The sequence below is a fragment of the Verticillium alfalfae genome, genomic scaffold (assembly GCF_000150825.1).
Source record: "Verticillium alfalfae VaMs.102 supercont1.15 genomic scaffold, whole genome shotgun sequence".
In the NCBI taxonomy this organism is placed as follows: Eukaryota; Fungi; Ascomycota; class Sordariomycetes; order Glomerellales; family Plectosphaerellaceae; genus Verticillium; species Verticillium alfalfae.
Window position 1 is genome coordinate 503,801 of NW_003315024.1, and position 23,030 is coordinate 526,830.

At 58.7% G+C, this 23,030-nt stretch overlaps 11 protein-coding genes across 11 annotated transcripts in view; 1 reads left to right on the forward strand and 10 right to left on the reverse strand.

Annotated features, from left to right (window-relative positions):
* Positions 1-137, reverse strand: part of VDBG_09472 (predicted protein) — a gene marked incomplete at both ends in the record, with an annotated part of 1,850 nt that extends 1,713 nt beyond the window's left edge. Inside the window, one exon of the mRNA XM_003000231.1 lies at positions 118-137. Coding sequence (XP_003000277.1) covers positions 118-137 — 20 coding nt within the window. The remainder of the gene's footprint in view (positions 1-117) is intronic.
* A 459-nt stretch (positions 138-596) lies between these two features.
* On the reverse strand, positions 597-2,618 carry VDBG_09473 (ATP-binding cassette sub-family F member 2; the record flags this gene model as incomplete). Its single annotated transcript, XM_003000232.1, has 3 exons — positions 597-723; positions 784-1,925; positions 1,989-2,618. The coding sequence occupies 3 exons, from the start codon at positions 2,616-2,618 to the stop codon at positions 597-599; spliced, it is 1,899 nt and encodes a 632-aa protein (XP_003000278.1).
* Positions 2,619-3,597: 979 nt separating this feature from the next.
* On the reverse strand, positions 3,598-4,503 carry VDBG_09474 (predicted protein; the record flags this gene model as incomplete). The annotated part of the gene is made up of 2 exons (XM_003000233.1): positions 3,598-3,853; positions 3,917-4,503. 2 exons carry the CDS (start codon positions 4,501-4,503, stop codon positions 3,598-3,600), a joined length of 843 nt encoding a protein of 280 aa, XP_003000279.1.
* A 1,441-nt stretch (positions 4,504-5,944) lies between these two features.
* On the reverse strand, positions 5,945-7,023 carry VDBG_09475 (predicted protein; the record flags this gene model as incomplete). The annotated part of the gene is made up of 2 exons (XM_003000234.1): positions 5,945-6,457; positions 6,619-7,023. 2 exons carry the CDS (start codon positions 7,021-7,023, stop codon positions 5,945-5,947), a joined length of 918 nt encoding a protein of 305 aa, XP_003000280.1.
* Positions 7,024-8,544: 1,521 nt separating this feature from the next.
* On the reverse strand, positions 8,545-10,082 carry VDBG_09476 (feruloyl esterase B; the record flags this gene model as incomplete). The annotated part of the gene is made up of 2 exons (XM_003000235.1): positions 8,545-9,534; positions 9,606-10,082. 2 exons carry the CDS (start codon positions 10,080-10,082, stop codon positions 8,545-8,547), a joined length of 1,467 nt encoding a protein of 488 aa, XP_003000281.1.
* A 1,240-nt stretch (positions 10,083-11,322) lies between these two features.
* On the reverse strand, positions 11,323-12,208 carry VDBG_09477 (conserved hypothetical protein; the record flags this gene model as incomplete). The annotated part of the gene is made up of 2 exons (XM_003000236.1): positions 11,323-11,740; positions 11,796-12,208. The coding sequence occupies 2 exons, from the start codon at positions 12,206-12,208 to the stop codon at positions 11,323-11,325; spliced, it is 831 nt and encodes a 276-aa protein (XP_003000282.1).
* A 1,041-nt stretch (positions 12,209-13,249) lies between these two features.
* On the reverse strand, positions 13,250-13,878 carry VDBG_09478 (conserved hypothetical protein; the record flags this gene model as incomplete). Its single annotated transcript, XM_003000237.1, has 2 exons — positions 13,250-13,828; positions 13,855-13,878. The coding sequence occupies 2 exons, from the start codon at positions 13,876-13,878 to the stop codon at positions 13,250-13,252; spliced, it is 603 nt and encodes a 200-aa protein (XP_003000283.1).
* An 888-nt stretch (positions 13,879-14,766) lies between these two features.
* VDBG_09479 (acetyltransferase) lies at positions 14,767-15,908 on the reverse strand (the record flags this gene model as incomplete). The annotated part of the gene is made up of 3 exons (XM_003000238.1): positions 14,767-14,800; positions 14,849-15,034; positions 15,259-15,908. 3 exons carry the CDS (start codon positions 15,906-15,908, stop codon positions 14,767-14,769), a joined length of 870 nt encoding a protein of 289 aa, XP_003000284.1.
* A 1,007-nt stretch (positions 15,909-16,915) lies between these two features.
* VDBG_09480 (predicted protein) lies at positions 16,916-17,560 on the reverse strand (the record flags this gene model as incomplete). Its single annotated transcript, XM_003000239.1, has 2 exons — positions 16,916-17,082; positions 17,161-17,560. The coding sequence occupies 2 exons, from the start codon at positions 17,558-17,560 to the stop codon at positions 16,916-16,918; spliced, it is 567 nt and encodes a 188-aa protein (XP_003000285.1).
* A 333-nt stretch (positions 17,561-17,893) lies between these two features.
* On the forward strand, positions 17,894-21,794 carry VDBG_09481 (histidine kinase; the record flags this gene model as incomplete). The annotated part of the gene is made up of 5 exons (XM_003000240.1): positions 17,894-19,624; positions 19,679-20,380; positions 20,438-20,820; positions 20,881-21,355; positions 21,426-21,794. 5 exons carry the CDS (start codon positions 17,894-17,896, stop codon positions 21,792-21,794), a joined length of 3,660 nt encoding a protein of 1,219 aa, XP_003000286.1.
* Positions 21,795-22,511: 717 nt separating this feature from the next.
* VDBG_09482 (cytochrome P450) lies at positions 22,512-22,994 on the reverse strand (the record flags this gene model as incomplete). The annotated part of the gene is made up of 1 exon (XM_003000241.1): positions 22,512-22,994. One exon carries the CDS (start codon positions 22,992-22,994, stop codon positions 22,512-22,514), a length of 483 nt encoding a protein of 160 aa, XP_003000287.1.
* Between the last annotated feature and the right edge of the window lie 36 nt (positions 22,995-23,030).

Below are 23,030 nucleotides of genomic sequence, written 5' to 3' on the forward strand. Positions count from 1 at the left end.
GGTGGGTGGATTCACAGGTAAGCCCGGCTCTTCCCAGGCAGGACTCCGCCCCGCCCATCTCAGGGATACACGGGGAAGGTTCGGCTTCACGGTGTCCTCTCGTGTCACGCATGTCACATGTTGCGCTTCTCATACATGCTGGCGCCTCACAGCGACAAGAGACACAAGCGCCCTGACAGCATGCACACATAGAGCCTCGCATGCACTGAGACCACAAGCCAAGACGGAGGCAGGGCGGTGTTCGCACAAGACCCATTCGGCCAAGACAAAACTGGTCAAATCGAAAACATGCATGCATTCTATCTATCCTCATGCCGAAACCTCTCCCTCCCAAAGCCTTCAGGATGCCCTGACTCCTCTCCGGGCAGCCTCTCCCGCCGCGCGCGCGCGGGGGTACCACCAGTCTCGGTGCCAGCCTCGTCCGCGCGCCGTCGTGAGCCTCGACCAGATGAGCGCTTTTTTTCGGGAAAACTTTTTTTCCCCCTTCTTTCGCATTCCGGTCGTGATCGTTCTTTGCTCGTCGTCTCTCTTCTTGGAGGCTTCTCGTCTCTTCATCGTTTTGTCTGCAACAAAACGCGCTCGCACTCTCTCACCGCTTAGACGGCACCGGCCGAGATCATCTTCTTGCGCAGGTAGTTCTTGTACTCGCCTATCGTGCCGTCCCAAGGCTTGATGGTCTTGTTCTCGCACACCAGAATCTGCTTGGCAATCTTGTCGAGGAGACTGTGAGACGTGTTAGCAAACGTTGGGCCAGAAAAGAAGGAAGGGGCCAAGGAAGCATACCGGAAGTCGTGCGACACGACGACGACACCGCCGCTGAAGGCGTTGATGGCGTCGGCCAGCGAGTCAATGGTGGGAATGTCGAGACCGTTGGTGGGCTCGTCGAGCAGCAGCATGTTGGGGCTCTCAATGGCGAGCAGGGCGAAGACGATACGGCTCTTCTGGCCGTCGGACAGGGTGCCGATGAGCGAGGTCTGGGACTCGCCCGTCAGGCCGTAGCGGCCGAGCTGCTGGCGCCAGTACTGGTAGTCCTGGGACTTCTCCGAGTACTTGTCGCGCACAAAGTCGAGGGCCGACTTGGTCATGTCGAGCTGCTCGGCCGAGTGCTGCGAGTAGAGGCCGAGCTTGAGGTGGGTGTGGCGCGTGACGGAGCCGTTGGTGGACGAGAGCTTGCCCGTCATGAGACGCAGCAGGGTCGACTTGCCGACACCGTTGGGGCCGACGAGGGCGGTTCGGGAGTCCATGTCGAAACCGAGGTCAATGTTGCGGTACAGGTCGTCCTTGGCGTCACCAGAGTAGGAAAAGGTGACGTTGTCAAAGGACAGGACGGGGGGCGGCAGCTTGTCAACGTCGGCGAAGCGGAAGGTGAAGACGCGGTCCTGGTGCACGGGCTGGATGAAGCCGTCGGCCTCCATCTTGTCGAGAATCTTCTGGCGCGACTTGGCCTGTCTGACCAAGTTGGCGTAGGTACCGGCCGAGGCGATGAACTTCTTGATGTGAACAATCTCGTCCTGCTGCTTGTGGTAGGCCTTCATCTGGTTCGTCTCCAACTCGGCCCTCGTCTTGGCGTACGAGTCGTAGTTACCACCGTAGTAGATGAGCTTCTTGTCGCGCATGTCAATCATGTTGGTGCAGACACCGTTGAGGAAATCCTCCGAGTGGGAGACGAGCACGAGGGTGCGCTCCCACTTCTTCATGTACTCCTCGAGCCACACACAGGCCTCGAGATCCAAATGGGCCGTGGGGTCGTCGAGCAGCAGCAGCGACGGCTTGACGAACAGCGCCTTGGCCAGCGCGACACGCATCCTCCAGCCACCGGACATGTCCTTGGTCTTCTTGTTGATGGTCTGCTTGTTGAAGCCGAGACCGGTCAGAATGAGGGAGGCACGGGTGGCGAAGGTGGAGGGGTCCATGGACTCCATGTGCTGCAGGGCGGGTCAGTCTCACGAACATGTCTCGGAAGGAAATGAGAGGCAGGGCATGCGTACATCGTAGACGTCCATGAGGACAATGCTCTCGGGACCCTCGTCCTCGAGGATCTGCTCGGCGAGCTTGTCGAGACGCTCCATCTCGCGCTCGGCCTCGGTGACGACCCACTCGAGGGCACCCAGGTCGGTGGGCGGGGCACCCTCGTTCAGCAGGTAAATGTCAATGTGCTCGGGGATGGGGAACTCGCGGGCGGCGATGGCCTTGAGGAGGGTGGACTTTCCGCAGCCGTTCTCGCCGAGGAGACCGTAGCGGCGGCCGTAGGACAGCTCCATGGTGCTGTCCTGGATGAGCTGGCGGCCGTGGAAGACGAGGGAGGTGGAGGTGATCTTGACGTCCTTGGAGGTCTGGGTCGAGGCCAGGACACCGGTGGTGACACGGTCGGAGATGCCGTGCTTGTCCATCTGGTCGGCGAGACGCTTCACCTCGTCGGCCTTGTCGGCACCGGTGGCGGGGCCATCAGCCTGGATGGGCTTGCCGTGGGCGTCGAGCTCGGGCTCGTCGCCGTTGACGGAGGAGGCGGCGGTGCTGGCGTTCTTGGAGCCGACACGCTTGGCGGCCGTCTTCTTGTCGAGCTTGCCCTCGGCAGCCTTCTTCGCGAGACGCTTCTCCTTGGACGCGGAGGGGGCCATGATGACGGGTTGTGCTGTGTGGTGATGTGTGTGTTGTCGTTGCAGGCGGGGTTTTGGGTGGGATGGCGGGGCAGGAGGAGAAGTAGGAGGGGTATCAGAAAATTATGCGCGCGGTCGTCGAGACTGTGCGCTGCGTTGGTCAAGGCCGTCGAAGTTCCCTTGCGTTTGATGTAGCAAAGGAAAATGAAGCCTCCAAGGAATGCCCGAATGATGGAAACAAGAAAAGGGCGTGTCGGGGGATGTTGGACAGGAGGTAGACGTCAGGTCTAGGGCGGTGCGAAGAAGCACCTCAAGAATGATTTCGGGCTGGCAAAGGAAAAGGTGGGGGGTCCTTGGAAGTGTGAGGGAGTGGTGGGCATGGTGGGGCAGCCGGGTTGGATTTTTGAAAATTTGGTCCTGATAAGCGATATGATAGGGCCGCCGATAAGGTACATGTCAGTCAGAACAGCAGTTTGGGCGCCAGAGGCGATGGCAGAGGCGATTTTGTCGGCCAACGCGAGGCGGTGCAGTGCCATGCCAGCCAGGGCGACGCCTTGGGATGTCGGCAACGATGGTCACGTAGGCCTCGCTTTTTTTTTTCTCTCCCGCTATCGCACGATGAGACCCTTCTTGCGTTTGTAGACAGTGGTCTCACCGCTCCGGAGGGGGGGTAAATGCATGCCCAGCCAATGTTGACAGTTCGAAATAAGCCTGACGTCACGGTCACATGACCTGTGGTGTGGGGATGGAGTGCCCTGTCTGTTTGATATCGAGTCCTGGTGGATGAGGCGACAGCGATACCGTGTGATGTGGCCCAAGACGACATGGGGCATATAGTATTAACATTCTGTCCTATGGAAAGGACATAAAGGGCCACCTCGAGTTGCGCCTCAGATTCACCTCTGCAAGTGTCATGAGGCGAAGTAGCATGCTGGCAGTATATAGTACCAAGTGTCCGTAAAGAAAAGAAAAACGCCAACCAAGAACATCCAGTCCCCCGTCATGACAGCTGCCGACTGCTATAGTCCCGCAGCATCTGCACGGTGCCGTCGGCGCCGGGCTCGTACCGCACCGAGTGATTCGCATAGTAGGCGATAGGCAGCCTCTTCCGGCGGACGACCTCGAACAGCGTCGCCGGCGGGACCTTTTCAAACTCTCGCAGGTCCTCCCTCGGCACGAAGACGACGTCGACGTGGTGCCTCTTCTTGTCGTCGGCGGCGATGCAGGCGAAGACGAAGAGGACAAAGTGCACGATCCTGGACAGTGGGTACTGTTAGCACGCAGCGACACGAGGGTGTCAAGGGGGCGGAAGAACGCACGGCAGCAGGGCGTGGAGCACGGCGACGGTCATGGTGCGCCTGGACGAGCTGAAGTAGTCGTAGCCGGGCGTGAACACGTCCGGGTCGTACCAGTCGGGCCAGGGCGTGCGCTGGTTGACGTAGCTCTGCCACAGGAAGATGCTCAGCACGGCGCTGCCGAGCCAGATGGCGAGGTGGACGGTGACGTGCAGGCCCGGGTGGCCGAAGCTGAAGCGGCGGTCGCGGCGGTCGCGGTCGGCGTTGCGCCACCAGAGGCCGTGGTCGCGGACGATGCGCAGGACGATGTCGAGGGACGACCAGACGAGGGCGACAATGGCGGTCGGGGCGCCAAAGGCGGCGTTGACGTCGGGCTCAATGTCGTCGTGGGTGAAGGAGTAGCAGATGACGGAGATGGCCATGACGGAGAGGATGATGGAGGTGACGCGCAGCACGAAGGCTGTGCGGTGGGTGCTGCGGTGGTGGGGGACGGCCGTGTAGAAGGCGCCGCCGCGGGTATCTTCGGGTGTGGTGATGGAGATGCTGGCGGGATCGAGCGGTGTCGTGTCCGTGGTGGTGTTGGACCGATTCCGCAGTGGTATCAGGTCCATCGTGTCGTCGTCTTGTTGGGCCGCTCTGAATTGCTTGTCCGCCAAGTCTGAAATGGCATGTCGTCCGACGGTGAAGAGGATGCGCGGGTCTCGATTTCAACTCCTAGGTGAGCGAGCGCTGGCCATGCGGCGGTGGCCGTCAGGGTGAGATGGCGCAGGCCATACGCAGGCTGGGCGTCGTCGAATTGCTGTCGGTGGCCGAGGGGTTCACGATGCTCGGCCGGAGAGGGTGGAGGTGGAGGTGAGGTTGGCAAGGCTGACGTGGTGTGTTTCGGGACCAGCGGCCTGGCAGTGATGGCAGGGGGGCACACAGAGGTGTGGTGTATGCGCTGTTGGGTTGGTAGCGTGTTCAGGTACTCTCGCCCGGCCTGCTCCCTTGCTACTTTGGGGGGGGGGGGTATGCGGGAGGCGGGAGGCGGCCTTCACGAGGCTGACAGGTGGGCTCGTGGTGGAAGGAGTCGAGCACAGGTGGGCCAGAGGGAGAGAGGCAAGGGACGAGGGAAAGGCGTAGGTGGACAGGGGCCGGGGCGGCTTCAGTGGATTATTAGGGGTCAACCCCTGAAGGGCCCGAACAAGCGAGGCCATAGGGAGGGACAGGAGGTAGCCAGGGTAGGTCTCCCTCGTGGTACCTAGTTACCTTTTTCCAAGGTAGGTAGGTACCTGGGTACCTAGCAAAGACCTGCTGCGCCACAAGCCGATTCCGGGGGTCACGAACGGTGAATGTCATGCATCACCGACGGCGGCTGGAACATTTTAGGCATCAACATTTGACTTTGCTGGCGCCGAATGCTCTGCGCATCCGGATGTCCCGAGCCCGTCTGGTCTCGATCGTCTGTCTCCTGGAGTTTGCTCCCTCAGGAGGTTTCATTGATTTTTCATGAACCCTCTTTGGTGGCCTCCTGCTATAGCAGGGACATGTATGCCAGGAATATGTATACCAGGGACATGTATGCCAGGAACATGTATGCCAGGAACATGTATACCAGGAACATGTATACCAGGGACATGTATACCAGGGACATGTATACCAGGAACATGTATACCAGGGACATGTATACCAGGAACATGTATACCAGGGACATGTATACCAGGGACATGTATACCTAAGGTACCTTAGTTCCAGGTGGTGGCCTCAAGAAAGGCATGTCGAGGGAAGCAAGAAACTTTAAAGGAGGGTTCGGCAGTTGGTCGCCCTTCCTGGGAGCCTCCACACGATTCGAAGTCCGCGTAATTACGATGAGGGTAGATCATCTTCCCTGAAGTTCCTGATGCATGCCCTGTTCAAATGAAGACTTGGGAATGGTCATTGCGATGATGAAAGCAGCAGCCAGTCACGGTATCATGTACTACCATGAGAACTGTCAGTCAGATATGTGTCGAGAGCAGATGGATGAACAAATCATATTCTAGTCAACTGCTTGTGAGCAAAGGCACTACTACATCAGCCCCAAGACCGCGGCCTGTCCGCTCTCGTCTCGCCCATCGGCGCCGACCTCAACTGTGACCGTGATGACTCGCCCGCAACGCCGGGGGACCGTGACGATTCGACGAGGAATTTGCCCTCCTTGGGGTTCACGACAACGTTGGACGAGAACTTCATGTCCACGACCTCGGCCACCATGAACTGCGGCTGCGCATCGCCCCGCCGCCGCCTCTCCATCTCGGCCTCGTCCGGCTCGTACCCCTCGGGCGGCGGCCTCATGAGCGGTCTCTGTCGCGCCGTGATGCTCGCCGCCTGGCTGGGGCCCGGCACGAGCGTCGTCATGGACGTCACGTCCGTCTGCGCCTCCGTGCCGGCGAAGCTGTCCGTGTCCCTCGCCGTGCCCGACGTCACCGACGCCGCCGTCTGCTTCGTGCTGTCGGCCGTCGCGCTGCGGTCGCGTCCGCCGCCCACGGCCAGCCGCCCAAAGCCGACGTTGGGCTTGGCCACGACGAAGACGGCCTGGCCCAGCGCCTCGATGTACATGATGCGGCGGGCGCCGCGTGCGCAGCTCCGCCGGCGGTCGACGCACGCGCGGAAAAGAGCACGAGCGCGCCCCCAGCAGCAGCATCATGAACGTGAAGAGCGTGCCGAGGACGCCCTCGGCGCGCGCCCCCGGGTCCGCCGACGAGAACCCGGCCGCCGTCATGGTGAGCTGCCACCCGACGAGGCCCGACCCCGACGCCCGCCCCCAGCGTGAGCACGAGCTCGATGCCAATCTGCGCCTTGGGCGCGATGGCGCGGCCCCGTCGCACCCAGAGCGTCAGGAGGTCAGCGACGTCCCAGAGCAGCGCCGGCCCCGCCGCCGCTATGGTCATCCACGGCCAGATCTCGTCGAGCGCCGAACTTGTGTTGCCAATGGGGAGGTAGGTCATGTTTGTGATGAAGATGCCGAGGAAGAGCGTCAGCGAGAGGGACCGCAGGAAGAGCTTGGTCGTTTCCCATCCGCGGGCCCGGCGGCGGGTGTACTTGGCTCGCGCGACCGCCACCTGGCCTTCAGGCTTTGATGAGGAAGAGAGGGCTGTGGCGTGTGAAGACATGATGGGGAGGATGCTGCTGAAGACGAAATCGCAAGGGGCCTTGGCCCCCAAGCGCCCTTCCACTCGTCGTGGGATCTGCAGGGACACTGGTCGCCCGTTCGTCGTTCGTCCTGTATCGCGGTAGGCGTCGTGGTGTCGATTGGGGCGCAACGTGGATTGAAGAAGACAGCAAAACGAGCGTGATGTGATGGATGAGCGGAACACAAGGGCGAAGAATGCGCTCTAGCTTTACGACGTTGCATTCGTTCTAGGGCGCCTAGACTGTCATCTGAGCTAACCTGGTCCTCTGGTCGGGGACCCCTGCGTCCCTCAACTGGTGTGGCCTGACATAGTCTAGCTTCCGAGTCGGGTGTGAAGCTGCTGCTCCGCTCCAGCCTCACTCGTATGGACAATTCACATGCTGGTGGCCTGCATCATTTGTCGAGTCGATGGACATCGCTGTTGAGGACTGGTCAATAGGGGCGTGAGTATTCTAGGGTAGTAGCACCGGGAGCCTTCACCAGCTTCGGGAAGGTCGGGTCGGGACAGGAGGGCATGATCTTGAGTCAATCCTGAATCGAAATGCTCCGAGACTCCTCAAACGCAGCCCGGACCACCAAAGGGACCGGCCACAGGTCGAGGAGCATCTAGCTGTGGGCTCTGGTTACGGCACAGCACCGACGTTTCTTCAGCACACAGCCACTCCCGAAGGGTACAGGCAACAACGTGAGACACAACCTCAACGTCATGATTGTCTTCTTTGGGGGAAGGTGAAAGCAAGCTGCGGCATCGGCCTACATGAGCGCTGGTCTCACGCGACTGAGCTAGGCAGGTGCCTGGAAGGGCAGGTCTTCAACTAGAACGGACAATTAACAGCGCTATTGACGGATTTGAATTCGTTCATCGTATTTTGACGTCAACCTGGACGACGAACAGTGCCGGCGCAAAAATCCTTGACAATGAGATGGCGCTCCACTGTCTGAATTGCCGCCTCTCTTCTGAACACATCTCCGAGGAACCGAGTCAACCAGTGGGTACAATGAAGTCATAGGGGGTCTTGAACAGTAGTCAAAGGTTAGACCCCGAACAGCAGTTGAAGGTTCGGCCAAGAAGATCATCGAGCGTGCCGGACGACTTCGAAGGCTTGGGCAGAATTGCAACGTCGAGAGACTTCAGTCCGCTAAAGTACCTTGTGCTTTGCGAGAAGGGCTAGGCAATTGCTCTCCCTCATCAACAGGGCGACTTTCATATACCTACGGTGAATAATCGACAGCACAAGATGGATGCAGGTAGGACGGCCATGTTGGCCAGACGTCGACACAGTAGGCACCAGGCGTTGCGTCACAACTGGGTCCGGCTTCTCATATGACATGAACCTCCCTTTCCAGGAGATGGACTCGTTTCTGCCCATGCTCCTCTGACAACGCCTCCATTCATGGACTTTGAGAGTAAGCAATTGGAAACCATGCAAAGCACGTAAAATCACGGAATCCTTGTCTCCGTGGAATATACAAAAGCCAAATCAACGCCGCCCCATGCACCTCAAACACACGCCCAGCTGTCCGCCAGCTTGGGATCCCCAGATCGGTACACGTTCCGCGCTGGGTACTTGCAGTGCTTCCTCTCAAAATTCACGCCCGCAGTCTTGGTCCCGTTGATGTACGCCGTGCCAAGGATGTGGTCGGGCGCAATGTCCTCCTCGACCCACCGCACAATGGCCGACAGCACGTTGCGCTCTGGCTCGTCCCCAGCAACGGCCACGGCCCTGTTGCCGATGAATGTGGCGCCCGGCCCGCCGGCGCAGTGGTTCAGGCCCGAGATGCGGAAGTAGCGGTAAAACTCGTCGAGCGCGGCCGACGTGAGGCCCATGGTGCGCGAGACGTGGTTGTAGTAGCGCGCCGAGTTGTCGCTCGAGATGATGGGGTCCTGGAGGCCGTGGTAGTGCAGGATGCGGGCGCCGCGGTCGCGCACGCCCGACAGGTCGCCCTCCCACGTGGCGATGTTGAAGGGGTTCTGCTTGGCGGCCGCGGCGTAATCGGCCGGCCCCAGCGTCGCCGCGTCCCAGTTGCTGTCGTTGTAGACGACGTTGCGGAACCAGTCGTTCGTGTAGGGGAAGGGCCGGCCGCCGAGGAGCAGGCCCAGCTGCGGGCTCGGCTGCATGCGCGGATAGACGAGGGAGCCGTCGATGCCGTGCAGGTCCGAGAAGACGGCGCGCACCGTCTGCGCTTGGGTGCCCGTGAGGCAGGTGCCCGTCGTGTTGGCGCCGCAGATAAGGGCCTCGGGCCGGTACTGGCAGAGGTCCGGATCCTCGAGAATGCCGTCAACCTGGCCGTCGAGGCCGTCGCATTGCACCAGGATATTCTGCCACACGGCATTCCACTGCTCGGTCGTCAGGAACGTGGGGGAGCCTGGCGGCCCAGTTTTGGTGAAGAAGCTGCCGCTCCACGACGTGAGGTTTGTGAACGCGAAAGCGGGGGCACCGGCAACGATGCCGTCAAAGTCTTCGGGGAAGTCCTGTGCCTCCTTGAAGCCCTGACGACCACCAGTCGAGCAGCCGAGATAGTACGATTTCGTGTGCGCCTTGCGTAGAATGCCTTGGTGACCTGCTTGCCGAGAACGACACCCAGATGGAGGGCCCGGTAGGCGAAATCCTCAATGACGCCCGGGTTGTTGAGGAAGGGTTCGCCAATGGTGCCGTTGTGGCCGTTGTTCGTGCCGACGGCGGCGAAGCCCCGCGACACGGCGTAGTTGATGTCCTCATACTGGATACATCCGCCCGTGCCACCATTGCCGGTGCTCAGGAAGCGACCAGTCCAGTTGGCTGGCAACCAGACCTCGATGCTCGTGTTACTCGTCGGTCCAGTGGTCGTGAGCATGGAGACACGGCAGATGTCAACGTCAACAACCTGGCTGGCGCGGGTACAGGTCGGATGGTTCCCCGGGAACGTAAGGTTCGTGCCGGCAGCGACGTGACTGGAGAACCAGACAGTGGTGTCCTCGAGGTCCAGCGAGTCGACGAGGGCACTGCATCTGCTGGCACAAGCGCCCATGACGAACTGGGCCGCCGGCACCAGCAACATGGCGGCGGGGAGATGGAGAGACTTCATTTCGGAGAGGGAGTTTGGCAAGAGACAGGAATCTAAGGCCATGTCAGAAACCCCATGATATGTCGTCGATGACGAACGCCTCCTTTTGTACCGTGACTCTCTGTGAAAGGGGGGCAATATCCAAGAAGGGGGGTAACAATGGCCGAGATCCAGACTTCGGGTGTCGGACGCAGCGTCAATCTGGCGATGTCAAGCAGTCACCTTGACTGTTTCCCCAGTTCCTGGCATCATGGGGTTACGCTCGGCGATCGTTTGGGTAGCGTGTGGGCCGGCAATTACGAGCGGCAAGGTCCATACCACATGTGGTTCGCCATTGTTCAGTCATGGACGCAAAAGAGTGCTATGAAGATGAACGGCGGGCCGATGGTGAGCCCCGATTCCCCCCCACAAGCCGCTAAAGGCTGAGGGGAAAGGCACGCCGCCATGCATCGGCAATTACGGAATGCGGAGAAACCTGCAGGGTGGGATCCTGGAATCGTGGAGTTTCTGGGGGGGGTTTGGCGACGGCGGCAGAATGTTCAACCACAACGGGCCGCCTTCTTTGCTCCAGCAGGTTGCTTACTGCGAGGCCCGACTCGCTATCACCCCGAAGAGGCAGTCATGTCCGGTGGTGATAAGGCGAAGGCCGAGGCCTCATGCGAAGAGACCCAAGGGCTTAACGGGTAAGACGGATTATGGTATGCGTATCACTTTCGGATTGACCATTCGGATTTGTGATGAGGGCCGATCTTGGTCACCATGTTATGGCTAAGGGGAATCCAGAAGCACTTGCATGATGGTTCTAGTTACCGGCCACCGAGGTAAAAGTAAGGATAATTATCAGCTCCTACATAGCACCATTTCCTCAGTAAGCTTGGCCCAATGCCGTACCCCCAACGAGCCAAAGTCCTCCAGTGACGCTGTGGTCAAGAAAGACGCAGTCTCCAGTCTCGGTTCTTTTTCGTTTCGTCAGAACAGCAAGGGCCAGGCCATAACATACGAGGGAAACAGCTGGTTGGCAATCTCGCAGAGGGATCGCCACAAGCGAGTTGGCGGGTTTCGTCCATTTCGTGCCATGGACAGCGTGAACACAACAAAAAGGTACTCTCCCACACAGACACAGGTCCCACGTAGGTCAAACGCTGCAATATTTTTTTTTCTTATTGTCAAATGGCTCTCGAGACTCAGTGCATCTATTTCCATCAGAGCGGACGGCAGATGATGCTCGATGACCCTACTCTTCACGCCATCGAACTGCCCAGTCGCCCTTTGCAAAGCTCGGCTCGACGACCTTGCCCTGCATGATAGCCTCGCACTTCCTCCTCTCCTCCTGGCCATCGACAGCAAACCCGAACACAACACCCCTGCGCGCCGCGCACCTCACGAGCTCCCTCTCGTGGGCGCGCTTCTGGCCTTCATTTCTCTTCTCCCGCATCTCCTCCGTCTCCTCCACCCTCTCCGCCTTGCCCTTCTCCCCGCCCACGCTGCCGTTGACTTGCGACCTGGTCTGCGGCGGCCTCACGCGCGTGCCGCTCCTCACAGATAGACTGGCCTGCACGCTGGGGTCCACCTCGGCAGACTTGGTCCTGGCGAGGCCGAGCATCTCGTCAATGATGGCCTCGCCAGGAATCACTCTCGTCGCCGACGCGCAGCTGCCGCATGTCGATGCCCTCGTCCTCGTCTCTCATCGCGTCCCTCTCGAATGACCCTCGACGCCGGTCTCTCGCAAAGACCTTTCGGGATCCGCCCTGTTGCCGAAGACGCGGTTCTCGACGGCATCGCACGGCACCGAGCAGACGCGCGTCGCCCTTGGTCGCCTTTCGCGGCGCGCCGGTCTCGGCGAGCGCCTCGTCGCGCTGCAGGAAGCGTACAAAGGCGGCCTCGATCTCGCGGTCGAGACGGCCGGGCTTGTGGCCGCGACAGCGAGAGGAGCAGTACTTGGGGGCATCGGTCTTCCTGGCGTCGGGCTTCTTGGTGGCGGCCGCGGCGGATTTGCGGCTCGAGATGACGCGGCCGCAGGTGCGGCAGTAGGGGGTCGCGTCGCCGTGCGGGAGGAGGTAGAAGGGCGCCGGCGTCGCTTGCGACTTGGAGGGGCGCGACCACGAGTCCATCCAGCTCATGGCTGTGGTGTGGAGAGGTTGGCACTGGGGCGGGCGAGCGGTGCGCGCGAGGGTGCATGTCCTTGTGACGCGTCTAGCAAGAGATATTGCCGGCAACCTAGGCAACATGGATAAATGCGATTCTGGAGTCTGTGTGTTCTTGGGATGTGAAGTGTTGACGGGTGGGTTTTAGAGGCTGTTGATGTCGTGGCTGTATCGCGGATATGAGCTACGTCATCGATGACATTCACCGTTCCGTCTCAGACGGCTGAGCACAGGCCATAGCAACTTGATTAGACTAAATGCATATTTCGGCAAGCTTAATTCACTATTTTGCTTTTTGGATTTGGAGTAGTATCTGACTGGTTCACATCATGCCCAGGCGTCAGGTGGTTCTCATATTCGTGGTTTGAGTATCTGGTTGGACATCTCATCACACATGTCAGCGCTGTTGTGCAAAAAGCACCTCCAAGAAGTAAACAAGAAAGTCCCTGTTGAGTCGACTCTCTGATTTTGTGAGTACGGTAGGTTTATACTACCGTTGTTAACTGCATGTTTGTGCTTGAATTATGGTAGGAACAGGCAATTAAATCAGTCGAGAAAACATGACGACTTTCAAAATCACTGCTCGGGCTGATATTTCTTCGGTTGCCTACCCCGTGAAAATTCCGGAGGAACCATGCCGAGATCGAACCAGGCCCTATAGATCTAATAGCTACGTCGCTAGATGTTGCATCTAAGTTGATAGAATGTGAGGACTGGATATCACGAATTCGGCCGTCGGGCGAGTTGACGAAACCGGCGTCTCTGCGCCGGAGGTCTTCGCGGCCGAATACAAACGCCATGTTCCTATTTGGCCAACGTCGCCTTTTACCAATGTCGGACCAGGCAATAATGTGATACGGCATGCGCCATTCATATTGCTTGCATTTGCACTCAACAAGAATCGTCGACATGAGCAGCCATACCCAGGTACCCCATGGCAGGTCTCACGAAACGAGAGTGCCAACACTCATACATTCTTTCATACATCATTCCGCAACTCTGAAGTCAAGCCCACCCTCAAGCCTGCTTCTCCTCCAGATTGTCAAACGTAGTCTTGCTCCCGACCTCAAACTCCTTCGGCCCAGCATCGCGCCCCGCCCTCGTCTGCGACTGCAAAAACTGCTGCTCCGCCGCCCGCGCAGGGTCATTCGCCGAGCCCGGCTCCGCCTCGAGCGCCGCCTTCAGGCCGTCCTTGGTGTTCGCGTAGTCGATGCCCTCCTGCAGGTTCTTGCCGTGCGGGCCGCTGCCGTCGCGGATGTACTGGTTCTCGACGTACGACGGCGCCGTGCCGCCCTGGGCGCCGGAGGATTTTGAATCTCCATTGCCGCCGGCGCCAGCGCCAGACGAGCCCTTGGTACCGGAAGACGCATCATTGCTGTTGCTGCTTTTGCTGTTGCCGTTGTTGGCGTCTGTACCGGACGATTTGGAGCCGGCGGTTGAGCCTGCCTGGACGCCGCTGTTCTCGGCAAAGTCGCCGCCCTTCTTGGCCGACTCGTTGGCGAGGGAGCCCGAGGGGACGGCGCCTGTGGACTCTTGGGTCACGGGAGCGTCCTTGCCGAGATCGACCTCGTGCGCTGTCAGTCTTGTCTCGTACATCTGGCATCTTGGACGAGCGGGCTCACCTTTTGTCCGTGAGAAGGTGCCATTTTTGAATCTCAGCCTCGTTTCTGGTGGTCTCTTGTTGGGCTCGTTATGCAAATCTTGTCGATTTAATCAGATCTTGTGAGTATAGTCCAATGCGGGCAGAAGAAACACATGCGCAACAGCACACGATCAACATATATACAAAGCATCGCAAGACCCAGAAAAAGTGACATCACCCGTGCGACATGTTCACCCTCGGAGAACAACCTCCTGCGTCTCCAGCGCAGTCTCCAACAGAATGACTTCAGTCTTCTCCACCAGGCACCCACATCCTGCGAGGGGAAAAGAGTCGTGCACAAAATGCCCTGGCAGTAACTCATGCCATGGCGATGATGGCATCAGCAGTGGTCTTGACGTCCTATGACCAGCTGGCGACTTGGCCGGTCGGACGTGATAGGTCGAGGCGCGAGAGCCTGGGCGTATCGAGATCTCCTGGAGGGGTCGGTCGGTGGGATCACACCGAGGCTGACCCGCCCACTCGGAGGTCGTAGGGCTGAGAGGGCTGTGCTTCGATGGCAACATAAGGGTGTTGGGGACAATTGTATCATTCTGCTGGACGGCATTTCAAAACCTCTTCAAGTTCCAACCTGAACTTGGTCTGATGCTGTATCCGGACGAGGGATATCTTACCAGGCGGTCCACTGATCACAAACTGCAGGGAAACTTCACCTGCGAGCGTGTCTACCGTGAATGGTGCATCTGGTGAACGTGATGGGTCCTTTTGGCTTCTCAATGACCCCCTTGCGAGAGTATCCAACTTCTGCGTCACAGAGTAAGACGGCAGTATCGCAGCAATCTAAATTCGTACGGAACAATTTCTGATTCCACTGTCCCGGCACGTACGCCGCTGTCGAATATTTAGCCGTCCAGCGACTGGCGGCATTAATCATTTATGAACTATTCTCCTCTATCCCAAGAAGCGTCCTGGAAGTGTCAGCGAAGTACGCAATTGGAACGAAAAAGAGAACTCACCAGCTAACATCCCACTTGATCTCTCCGTTGAGACTTTTGCACATGGCGTGGCTGCTCACGTTCGTTGGCGCAACCTCGGATGAGGACCACGGTTCGCTACCGAAGAAGCGTGTCCTCTCGCGGATGACCTTGGCGGCCACGGCGCGAGCCAAGCCTTTGCGTCGGTGTTGCTCTTCGCAGTGGAGACTGCACATGGAGCCGTCAGGGCCTGTCGTCGTCTGTTAGCGGGATACCCTGGCGGCTGAGGATTCTTGGCCTCGAGAGTGAACATGCCTAGGAATGCCCATGCGACGGGCGTCCCGTCTGCTTGCTTGATGGTTATGCTCGGTAACGTGGACAAGGTCGTCCTGGCGACTATCAGCTGGTGCCCGTATGTCCATTTTGATGGATCGTCAGGTGGGCAGCCTTACACTTTGCGCGGAATGTCCGTCCGCGACTTGACGATGTGACAATCCTCCAGCGTTGTGGTCTCGAAGCTCAGGCCCGCTGGCAGCGCTGCATCAGCCGAGGGCAGCTTATCGAACGGAAATATGATCTTCTGATAGTCGTGGCGATGGGTCAGGGAAACGTCGTGCTTGCGCATGACGGCGCGTACGGCATGGTGGAGGGTGCCGACTATGACCTGGCGAGGGAAGGCGAGGGGCTCCACTGCATCGTACTCGCGAGCGATATGCTTGATCTCGGACACAACGGCGAGGATCTGCTTCTCGCAGTGCGCCCTCTCGTCCTGGGTCAGGACGACGGATGAGTCACGGGCGTGGGCGTCTTCGAGCGTCGAGTAGATCCAAGCCTGGGTTTCAGGGCCGCGGGACGGGTCGAAGTAGGAGACCGTGAAATGGCGAGCGGTGGCATCGAAGGCGGCATCGTGACGTGTGGGCTCTGCTGGCGGACTATCAGAGGCCACGACGATGTGAGCGCTGGGGGTTTTGCCGGTGGGAGAAGCAGCCGTGTACTGGAGGCGGCGTACGAGACTCAAAGAGTACGGCAGATGGAGGATGAGGAGGTCCAGGATCCCATCCGGGACTTCGGAGAAGGTTTGGGCGGGGACAGAGTTGGTCATTGGGGTCGTGAGACGGTTGCGTCAAAAAGAAGCGTCGTCGTCTCTTTTTCTTTCCCCTTTTTCTTGGCGTTTGCGACTCAACTCAATTGACAGGTATCGGAGCTCCGGGTACGTGGTGAAGCAAATGACGATGAATCCCGATTTTTTTTTTGGGTGATTCTGCCGAAGCCAGAGTCAAAAGACTCATCATGGGGCGATGACACCATCGCGAACATGCCCCCTCCTCATGAGTAATCCTTTGGAGTGAGTCTTCGCAGTGTGCAGCATCGTCCCGCAATGGGGTGCATGTGGGCGGGCCACCGCGCAACCAGGCATTTGGTCCCTGCCTCTACCAGAACCCGGACCCCCTTTTCCTTTTTCCACAGCCGAGTCAACGGGCGGGGGGGGCAGGGCCCGTTTTGTTGGTTGGTCTCATCGAGCTCGCAGCCGGCGGCCGCTACGGGTGCCGCGTACGATTCGGGGCCATCGCGGCCGGGGCCGTAGATTTGCCGTCTCGCGATCTTTGGCACCTTGTGGTCGAATCATACCAGCAGAGACAACTCGGCGACAGGTCCGACGTCATGGCTTTTGATGGATGATGGAGATGCTGGATGACGGAGAGTGGAGGATGAATCTCGATGGGTTGAAGGACAAATCTCGATGCAACAGAATCGCAGTGCTCGATCTTCACAGGGCCAAGGGGCCAAGGGCAGGGGGAGGAGGGAAAGTTTCTTGGATCGGGAGAGGACAGGCACTGATTGGGTAATGACACGCCCCCACCTGGTGCCTTTTAGTGCCATCGGGTTCAGGTGCTGGGATCGGCCGCCAGAGGGGGCGAAACCGCACGACCAGGGGTGGGGAGAGGCAGGACTGGGTGTGGCTACATGGAAATCTGCCCTCGGGCGTGGCTGATGCATGCAAATCTGAACATTTGCCATTCTGTGTGGACGAGGGACACTCGCTCTGGTTTGTCGCTTTCTTGCTCTGCCAGCTCCCGCAAGAATCGAGCACTTGTTTACAGAGAATGCTCAACGGACGAGCCCCCATCGACGATCGCTAGATGTACCGCATCGCAGCGTAGGGATCGCACGCAACGCATCGCACAGGCACCTTAGCTGGGGCAGCCTGCTGACGTTGACGTTGTTCTCGCTTTTTGGATCACTCTCGACCAAGGCCACCCCCCCCAGGCTGGTTACTAGGGTCGAACTTGCCTCGATTCTGGTCTAGGGGTCTGGCCAGGCCCTTTCCTTCCCCCTCTTGTCCACCTACTTACCCCGGAAGCAAACCTCCTCCTGCCCTGCCCACACGGCCAAATCCCCCCTTACCGACCTCACATGGGAAGGGACCTTAGCTGAGGTTCGCTGCGCTTGTCCACTGCCACTTGCCGTCTGCCGCGTGTAGCTCGCCTCCCTGGGTTCGACTCGGCTGACCCTGCCCTGTCTCGCTCGTTGCCCTTGCCATTCACGCTCTTCAGCGTCCCGCGAGGCTTTCGTCCTGCGTCTCTGCGTTCTTGGCCTCCTCCACCCAAGCTCCAAACCTCCACCGAGCGCCTCTCTCTCTCCGGGCCACCAAACGAACGACACGGAAACCCCTTCGACGACGAGGAGGCTCGGTCGACCTACAACAAACTTCGGACCTGACCATCTACCGGTTCTCGTGCCCTCGCAGACCATTGCGCAATCCCCCACCTTCTAGGGACCGGAGATATGGCCGATGTCAACGAGGGCGTCCGCGAGTGGGAGACTCTCAAGTACGTGCCCATCGTCCTACTGCTGGCAGTCGCATCATTCATCCTCTCTCCCCCCCCCTCTCCCCCTCCCCCAACCTTGACCGTGTGCATGCATGCACGAACATTCGTGAACTGACATGACCTGCCGACAGATACGACTCCCTCCTCATCTCAAAAACCGTGCTGAACGAACCTCATCGCCCCGTCCCGCGCGAGACACTTCTCCTCCAGTTCCGATACGACCTGACCGCCCTGGCCCAGTTGTGCGCATCGCTCGATGCTCTCGCGCCTCATCTCCCTCTTCGACCGCCGCCGCCAGTACGTTGTCGCCGAAGCCACGCCGACCCTGCCCCTCCGCGCCAACACTCCCAACTTTGAGGATCACTTGTGGCTTTGCGGCACTGCCATCCCTCGAACGTACGGTATCTGCGAGCATGTTCTCATGGGAGCGGGCGAAAAAGTATACACGGGGCCCAAGAATGACAACAATGAACATGCTCTCCCCGTGACTTTGATTCCTGATTTATCTGTCGATCCGCGATTCCACGAGCGACCCTTCGTTAGCGGCACACCCAGTCACAAATATTATGCTGGTGTGCCGCTCCGCTCCGCCAGAGGCATCAATATTGGCGTTCTCTGCGTCTTCGGCCCCGAAGCCCGCCACGCCCTGACCGACGAGCAAGTCGAATTCATGAGTGATCTGTCTCGGACCATCATGGGCCTTATGGAGGCGAGACGCGTCACCGACACATATGTGCGCAGCGAGCGGATGGTTCACGGCCTGAGCAACTTCATCCAGGGCCGAGACGAGCCTGGCAATTGGTGGTCTGAGACCGACCACCACATTGCTGAAGCACGAGCCTATGAGCCCAATGGGGTTTCTTACACTCCGGACGGGCCCGAGGCACCCCGCATCGTCGTCGGCGATGACGGCCTCGTCGAGGTCTCTGACGCTGCGTCCGAAGAGATTGCTGGAATGCAGGAAGCTATCCGCCCAAGCATCAGTCCTGTGACCAACGATGGCGTCGCCGCATCCTGCTCAGGCTCTTCCGACACGATTGAAACGACGAGCACGACTGCTTCCAGCGTATTGCCAGCTGATCCCCACCAGGTCGAGGTCGATCGCATCTTCGCCAAGGCTGCACATATCATCCGTGAGTCTCTTGATATCGACGGAGCCATGTTCCTTGACGCAAGTGTCGGCTCGTTTGGCGGACTCGTTAACTCCATGAGCCCGCACAACACGTCGCTCGATTCTGACGGTCCCACCTCGAGCAGCGATGACAGTTTATCGGGGCAAAGCCAAATCAGCAATCAGGACACGCCATGCCGCGTTTTTGGCAGTTCTACGTCATACAACCATCCGGTGCCCCCTTCTTCTCATGTAGTGGATGCCAACGCGCCGAAAACGCTCACAGAGAAGTTTCTCAAGAAGCTCATGCGGCGCTATCCGAACGGCAAGATCTTCAGCTTTGACGAAGCTGGTTCCTGGTACTCGGAAGATTCATCAGGCGACGACTCGGACCCTGTGACTCAGGAATTCGGAGGCGCGGAAGATGGCTTTCAGCCGATCAACATCAAGAAATGCAAGTCTAGAGGCTCGCCGTATGCACGGAGAAACGAAGCTTCAACCATCGGGAGGCTCTTTCCCGCCGCGAGGAGCATCGCCATGGTGCCCCTGTGGGACCCCTACAAAGACAGGTGGCACGCTGGCGGATTCGTCTGGAGCAAGAACTCGGCTCGCATGATTACCAAGGACGCGGATCTGCCCTACCTCAGGGCCTTCGGCATGATCACCATGGCGGAGATCCGGCGGCTCGATGTTGCCGTGTCGGACAAGGCCAAAACAGACATTCTCGGCTCCATGAGCCACGAGCTGCGTTCGCCGCTGCATGGCGTCGTCGCCGCTGCCGAGTTGCTCCACGACACACAGCTGGACGCCTTCCAAGTCGATGTTGTCCATACGATTGAGATTTCGGGCAAGACGCTTCTGGATACTATTGATCATGTAAGAATGTTCTTCGCGAGCTAGATCTGTTTCTCGATCCTAACTGCAATACAGTTGCTCGCGCACAGCAAAATCAACACATTTCTGCGGTCGTCGAGAGCACGTCGGAGGCAAAACAAGGGCCGTCGTGGCATGACGCACGACAGCAAAGAAGAGACAAGTATCGAAAACGGCATGATGACCCTGGTGTCGGAGATTCAGCTTGATGCCCTCGCCGAGGAAGTCATCGAGAGCGTTTTCATCGGCCACAGCTTCCAACACATGGTTGCCGAACAGCTCACGAGACACGGTGCGCAGGGCCCCATGAGCCCAGCCCAGGAACGCCTCGACACTATCCACTCTGCAGACCTGAGCAAGACCCGAGCCAGCTCGAACAGCCTGCCAACAAATCTCGGCGACGTCCATGTCATCATCGATATTGACCCTAGTTGCTCGTGGGCATTTTCCACTCAACCCGGTGCGATTCGTCGTATCATTATGAACCTTTTCGGTAACGCACTGAAGTACACATCGAACGGCCACATCAAGATCACCCTTGGACAAGAGGCCGCAGCTCAGGGGCCGCAAAAAGGCTCTGCCAACGTTGTCGTTACCGTCGCCGACACTGGCAAGGGTATCACCGAGGAGTTCCTGCGCACCAAGCTCTTTGTTCCGTTCTCCCAAGAAAACCGCCTCGCGCCGGGAACCGGTCTGGGCCTCAGCCTCGTTCGCCAGATTGTGGGCTCTCTTGGGGGCTCTATCAGCGTCAAGAGTCGCGTAAATAGGGGCACCACGGTGACCGTCTCTCTTCCCCTCACCCATTCGCCGACGCAGAAGTCTGCCAAGGAGGTCGATAGCCGTTTCGCATTTGACTCCAAGATCCTGCACGACGTCAAGGTGTCGGCTGTTGGTTTCACCAAGAAGCCTGTTGGGCCGAATAGCACAACTGATGGCAAGGATATTCCTATTGAATCCCTCCCACTGAGGTGGTTCGGAATGCAACTGGGTGGCATGAAGAGCGTCGCCGGCGCCGCTTCCTCCGATGCCGATGTTATCATCTACAGCGAGGCAGCCTTCAGCCAACTCGACGCCCGCTCTATCCAGCAGCATCCAGTCCCTAGCGTTGTGATATGTCACAACGCAGGTAACGCTATGAAGTTCGACTCTGTGCTGAAAGCGTCAGCCCCTAATGCCGTTTTTGAGTTTGTTCATCAACCGTAGGTCTCCGAAGCACCCTTTTCAAGCCATTTGCTGATCGATTGCAGAAACACGCCGAGAAAGTTTGGCAAGGCGGTCGCGGCTGCGTTGACCCGGTGGCAACAGCTTAAGATCGTCAACGCCGTTGCGGCGGCATCAGTTTCGAATGCCCGGAACACTGCGCTGTCCAACAATACTTGTAGCACCACAGCCACTCTACAACCCAACGGAGTCCCCGGCGAATCAAATGTGTCTTCGATGGCTTGTCGGCTATGGAACCTAGATCTCGACTCCGAATTCAACCTGGCTCTGCCCGAACGGCGAACACCCCCTACGAACAGTATCAGTGTCAGCCAAGCCACTCATGCCAACGAATCAGTCCCTATCGAGGCGCCTGTCGCTGCAAAGGAAGCGGGCCAAGCGCAAGACGCGGTCGAAACAGTCAAAGAGATCCAGACAGAAGCGATGAGCGCCGATGCCATTGGAGCTGCAGCTTTCTCCAGCACCGACCAGAAACACTTTTTGATTGTTGACGATAACATTATCAACCTCAAGGTGAGTTGTCACGTCCCGTCTCGATGAAGACTCAGACTAACATGTCCAGATCCTATCCACATTTATGAAGAGGCTGGGGCGAGAGCACTGCACTTCAATGAACGGACTTGAGGCACTCGAGGCCTTCTCAGCGGACCCCAGAAGGTTTTCATGTATTCTCATGGACATCAATATGCCTGTCATGGACGGCCTCGAATCAACGCGGCGAATTCGCCAATTCGAGCGTCTCAACAAACTTGCTCCGACGACCATCATCGCCATCACTGGTCTGGGTTCTGAAGAGGCGCGGAAAGAGGCATTTGCGAGCGGGCTGGACCTGTTCCTGACGCGCCCGGTGCGCATGGGCGAGCTGCACAACATTCTGCGGCAGAAGGGACTGACCGATGTGGAGGGCCGCAAATCGCCCGATTCGGAAAAGGCGGCAGCGATTACGACTTGATGAAAAGAAGCAAAAGCAGGCAGGTGCGTGTACGATGTTGCAGGAGGCGTTGCGCGAGATTCTGGGCATGAGGTTCGCCCTTTTTTAGCATGCGACACGGCGTTTGGGGCGGCAGGTGGTCAACAGCTTCTGGTTGACCTGGATGCATGATGAACGATCCACTTGGCTTATGGATCCGGCCGAGGAAGAGTAGATACCCCATGACGCATATATGAATGTCATGTCATTACTGTGACCGCGGAGCCGTCGCGGAGCTTGGGTGCGCTGTGTTATTGAACACGACAATGGAAGGGCTCGGTGTTGTATGCGAAATCTTGTGATCATGACCAAGAGTATTCCGAAAGAAATGGGAGGCAGATTGTGATTGTACAAGGTTGAGCAGTCCCTCCTGGGTGTTGTCACACTGAGTAGTTGTATGTGTAAGACGCACACTTCACAGTTCAGATGAATGCCCAGCCACTGTTCTTTTCCTTCGTGTCTTTATGATTACGCTTGACGTGGGCTCGACAAACTACAGAACTCGCTTCGGTCGGGAATCAAGCTGCACAGGTCACCGCGCTCAGGCAAAGCTGCCACTGGCTTTGGGCTTTGTAGCAGACGGGTGCTATGGATCCGACGTGATAATGTGCAATGATAGTACGGCGTACTTGGTACTTGTACGGCGAACAGTGATGAGCTCGGAAAAGAGCCGACCCATCATAAAAAGGGGCCAAACCGTCAAGCGTCTTCCCACCGCCTCGGCTTCATGTAGCAACTCGTCGGCTTGTACGTAATCTCCTCCATGGCCTCATACCCAGAAAGCTCCTCGCCACAGTCCAAAAGCTCAAAGTTCCACGCTACAAGAGTACAGACGATCCTCATCTCCAGATACGCCAACTTCCGCCCGAAGCACCCCCGAACGCCGCCGCCGAACCCCAGCACCGGCCCGGCCAGTGGATCGAATACGACGTTCCCCGCGCCGTCCGTCGACAGCCACCGCTCCGGCGCAAACAATTGCATGCCCTCGGGATCCCAGGCCCCGCACGGCCTCGCCGACGAACTCCTCGCCGCTTCGGGAATCCGCAGCGCCGGCGACGTCAAGCTGGGCCCCTGCGCGAGCATCAGCATCGTCGTCCCCTTCGGCACAGCGCGGCCCAGCACCGTCGTGTCGCGGTCGCACTGCCGCTCGAGCACTGGCACCGGCGTCCCGAGCCGTACCATCTCCTCGAGGACGCCGTCGAGGTACGGCACGCTCGT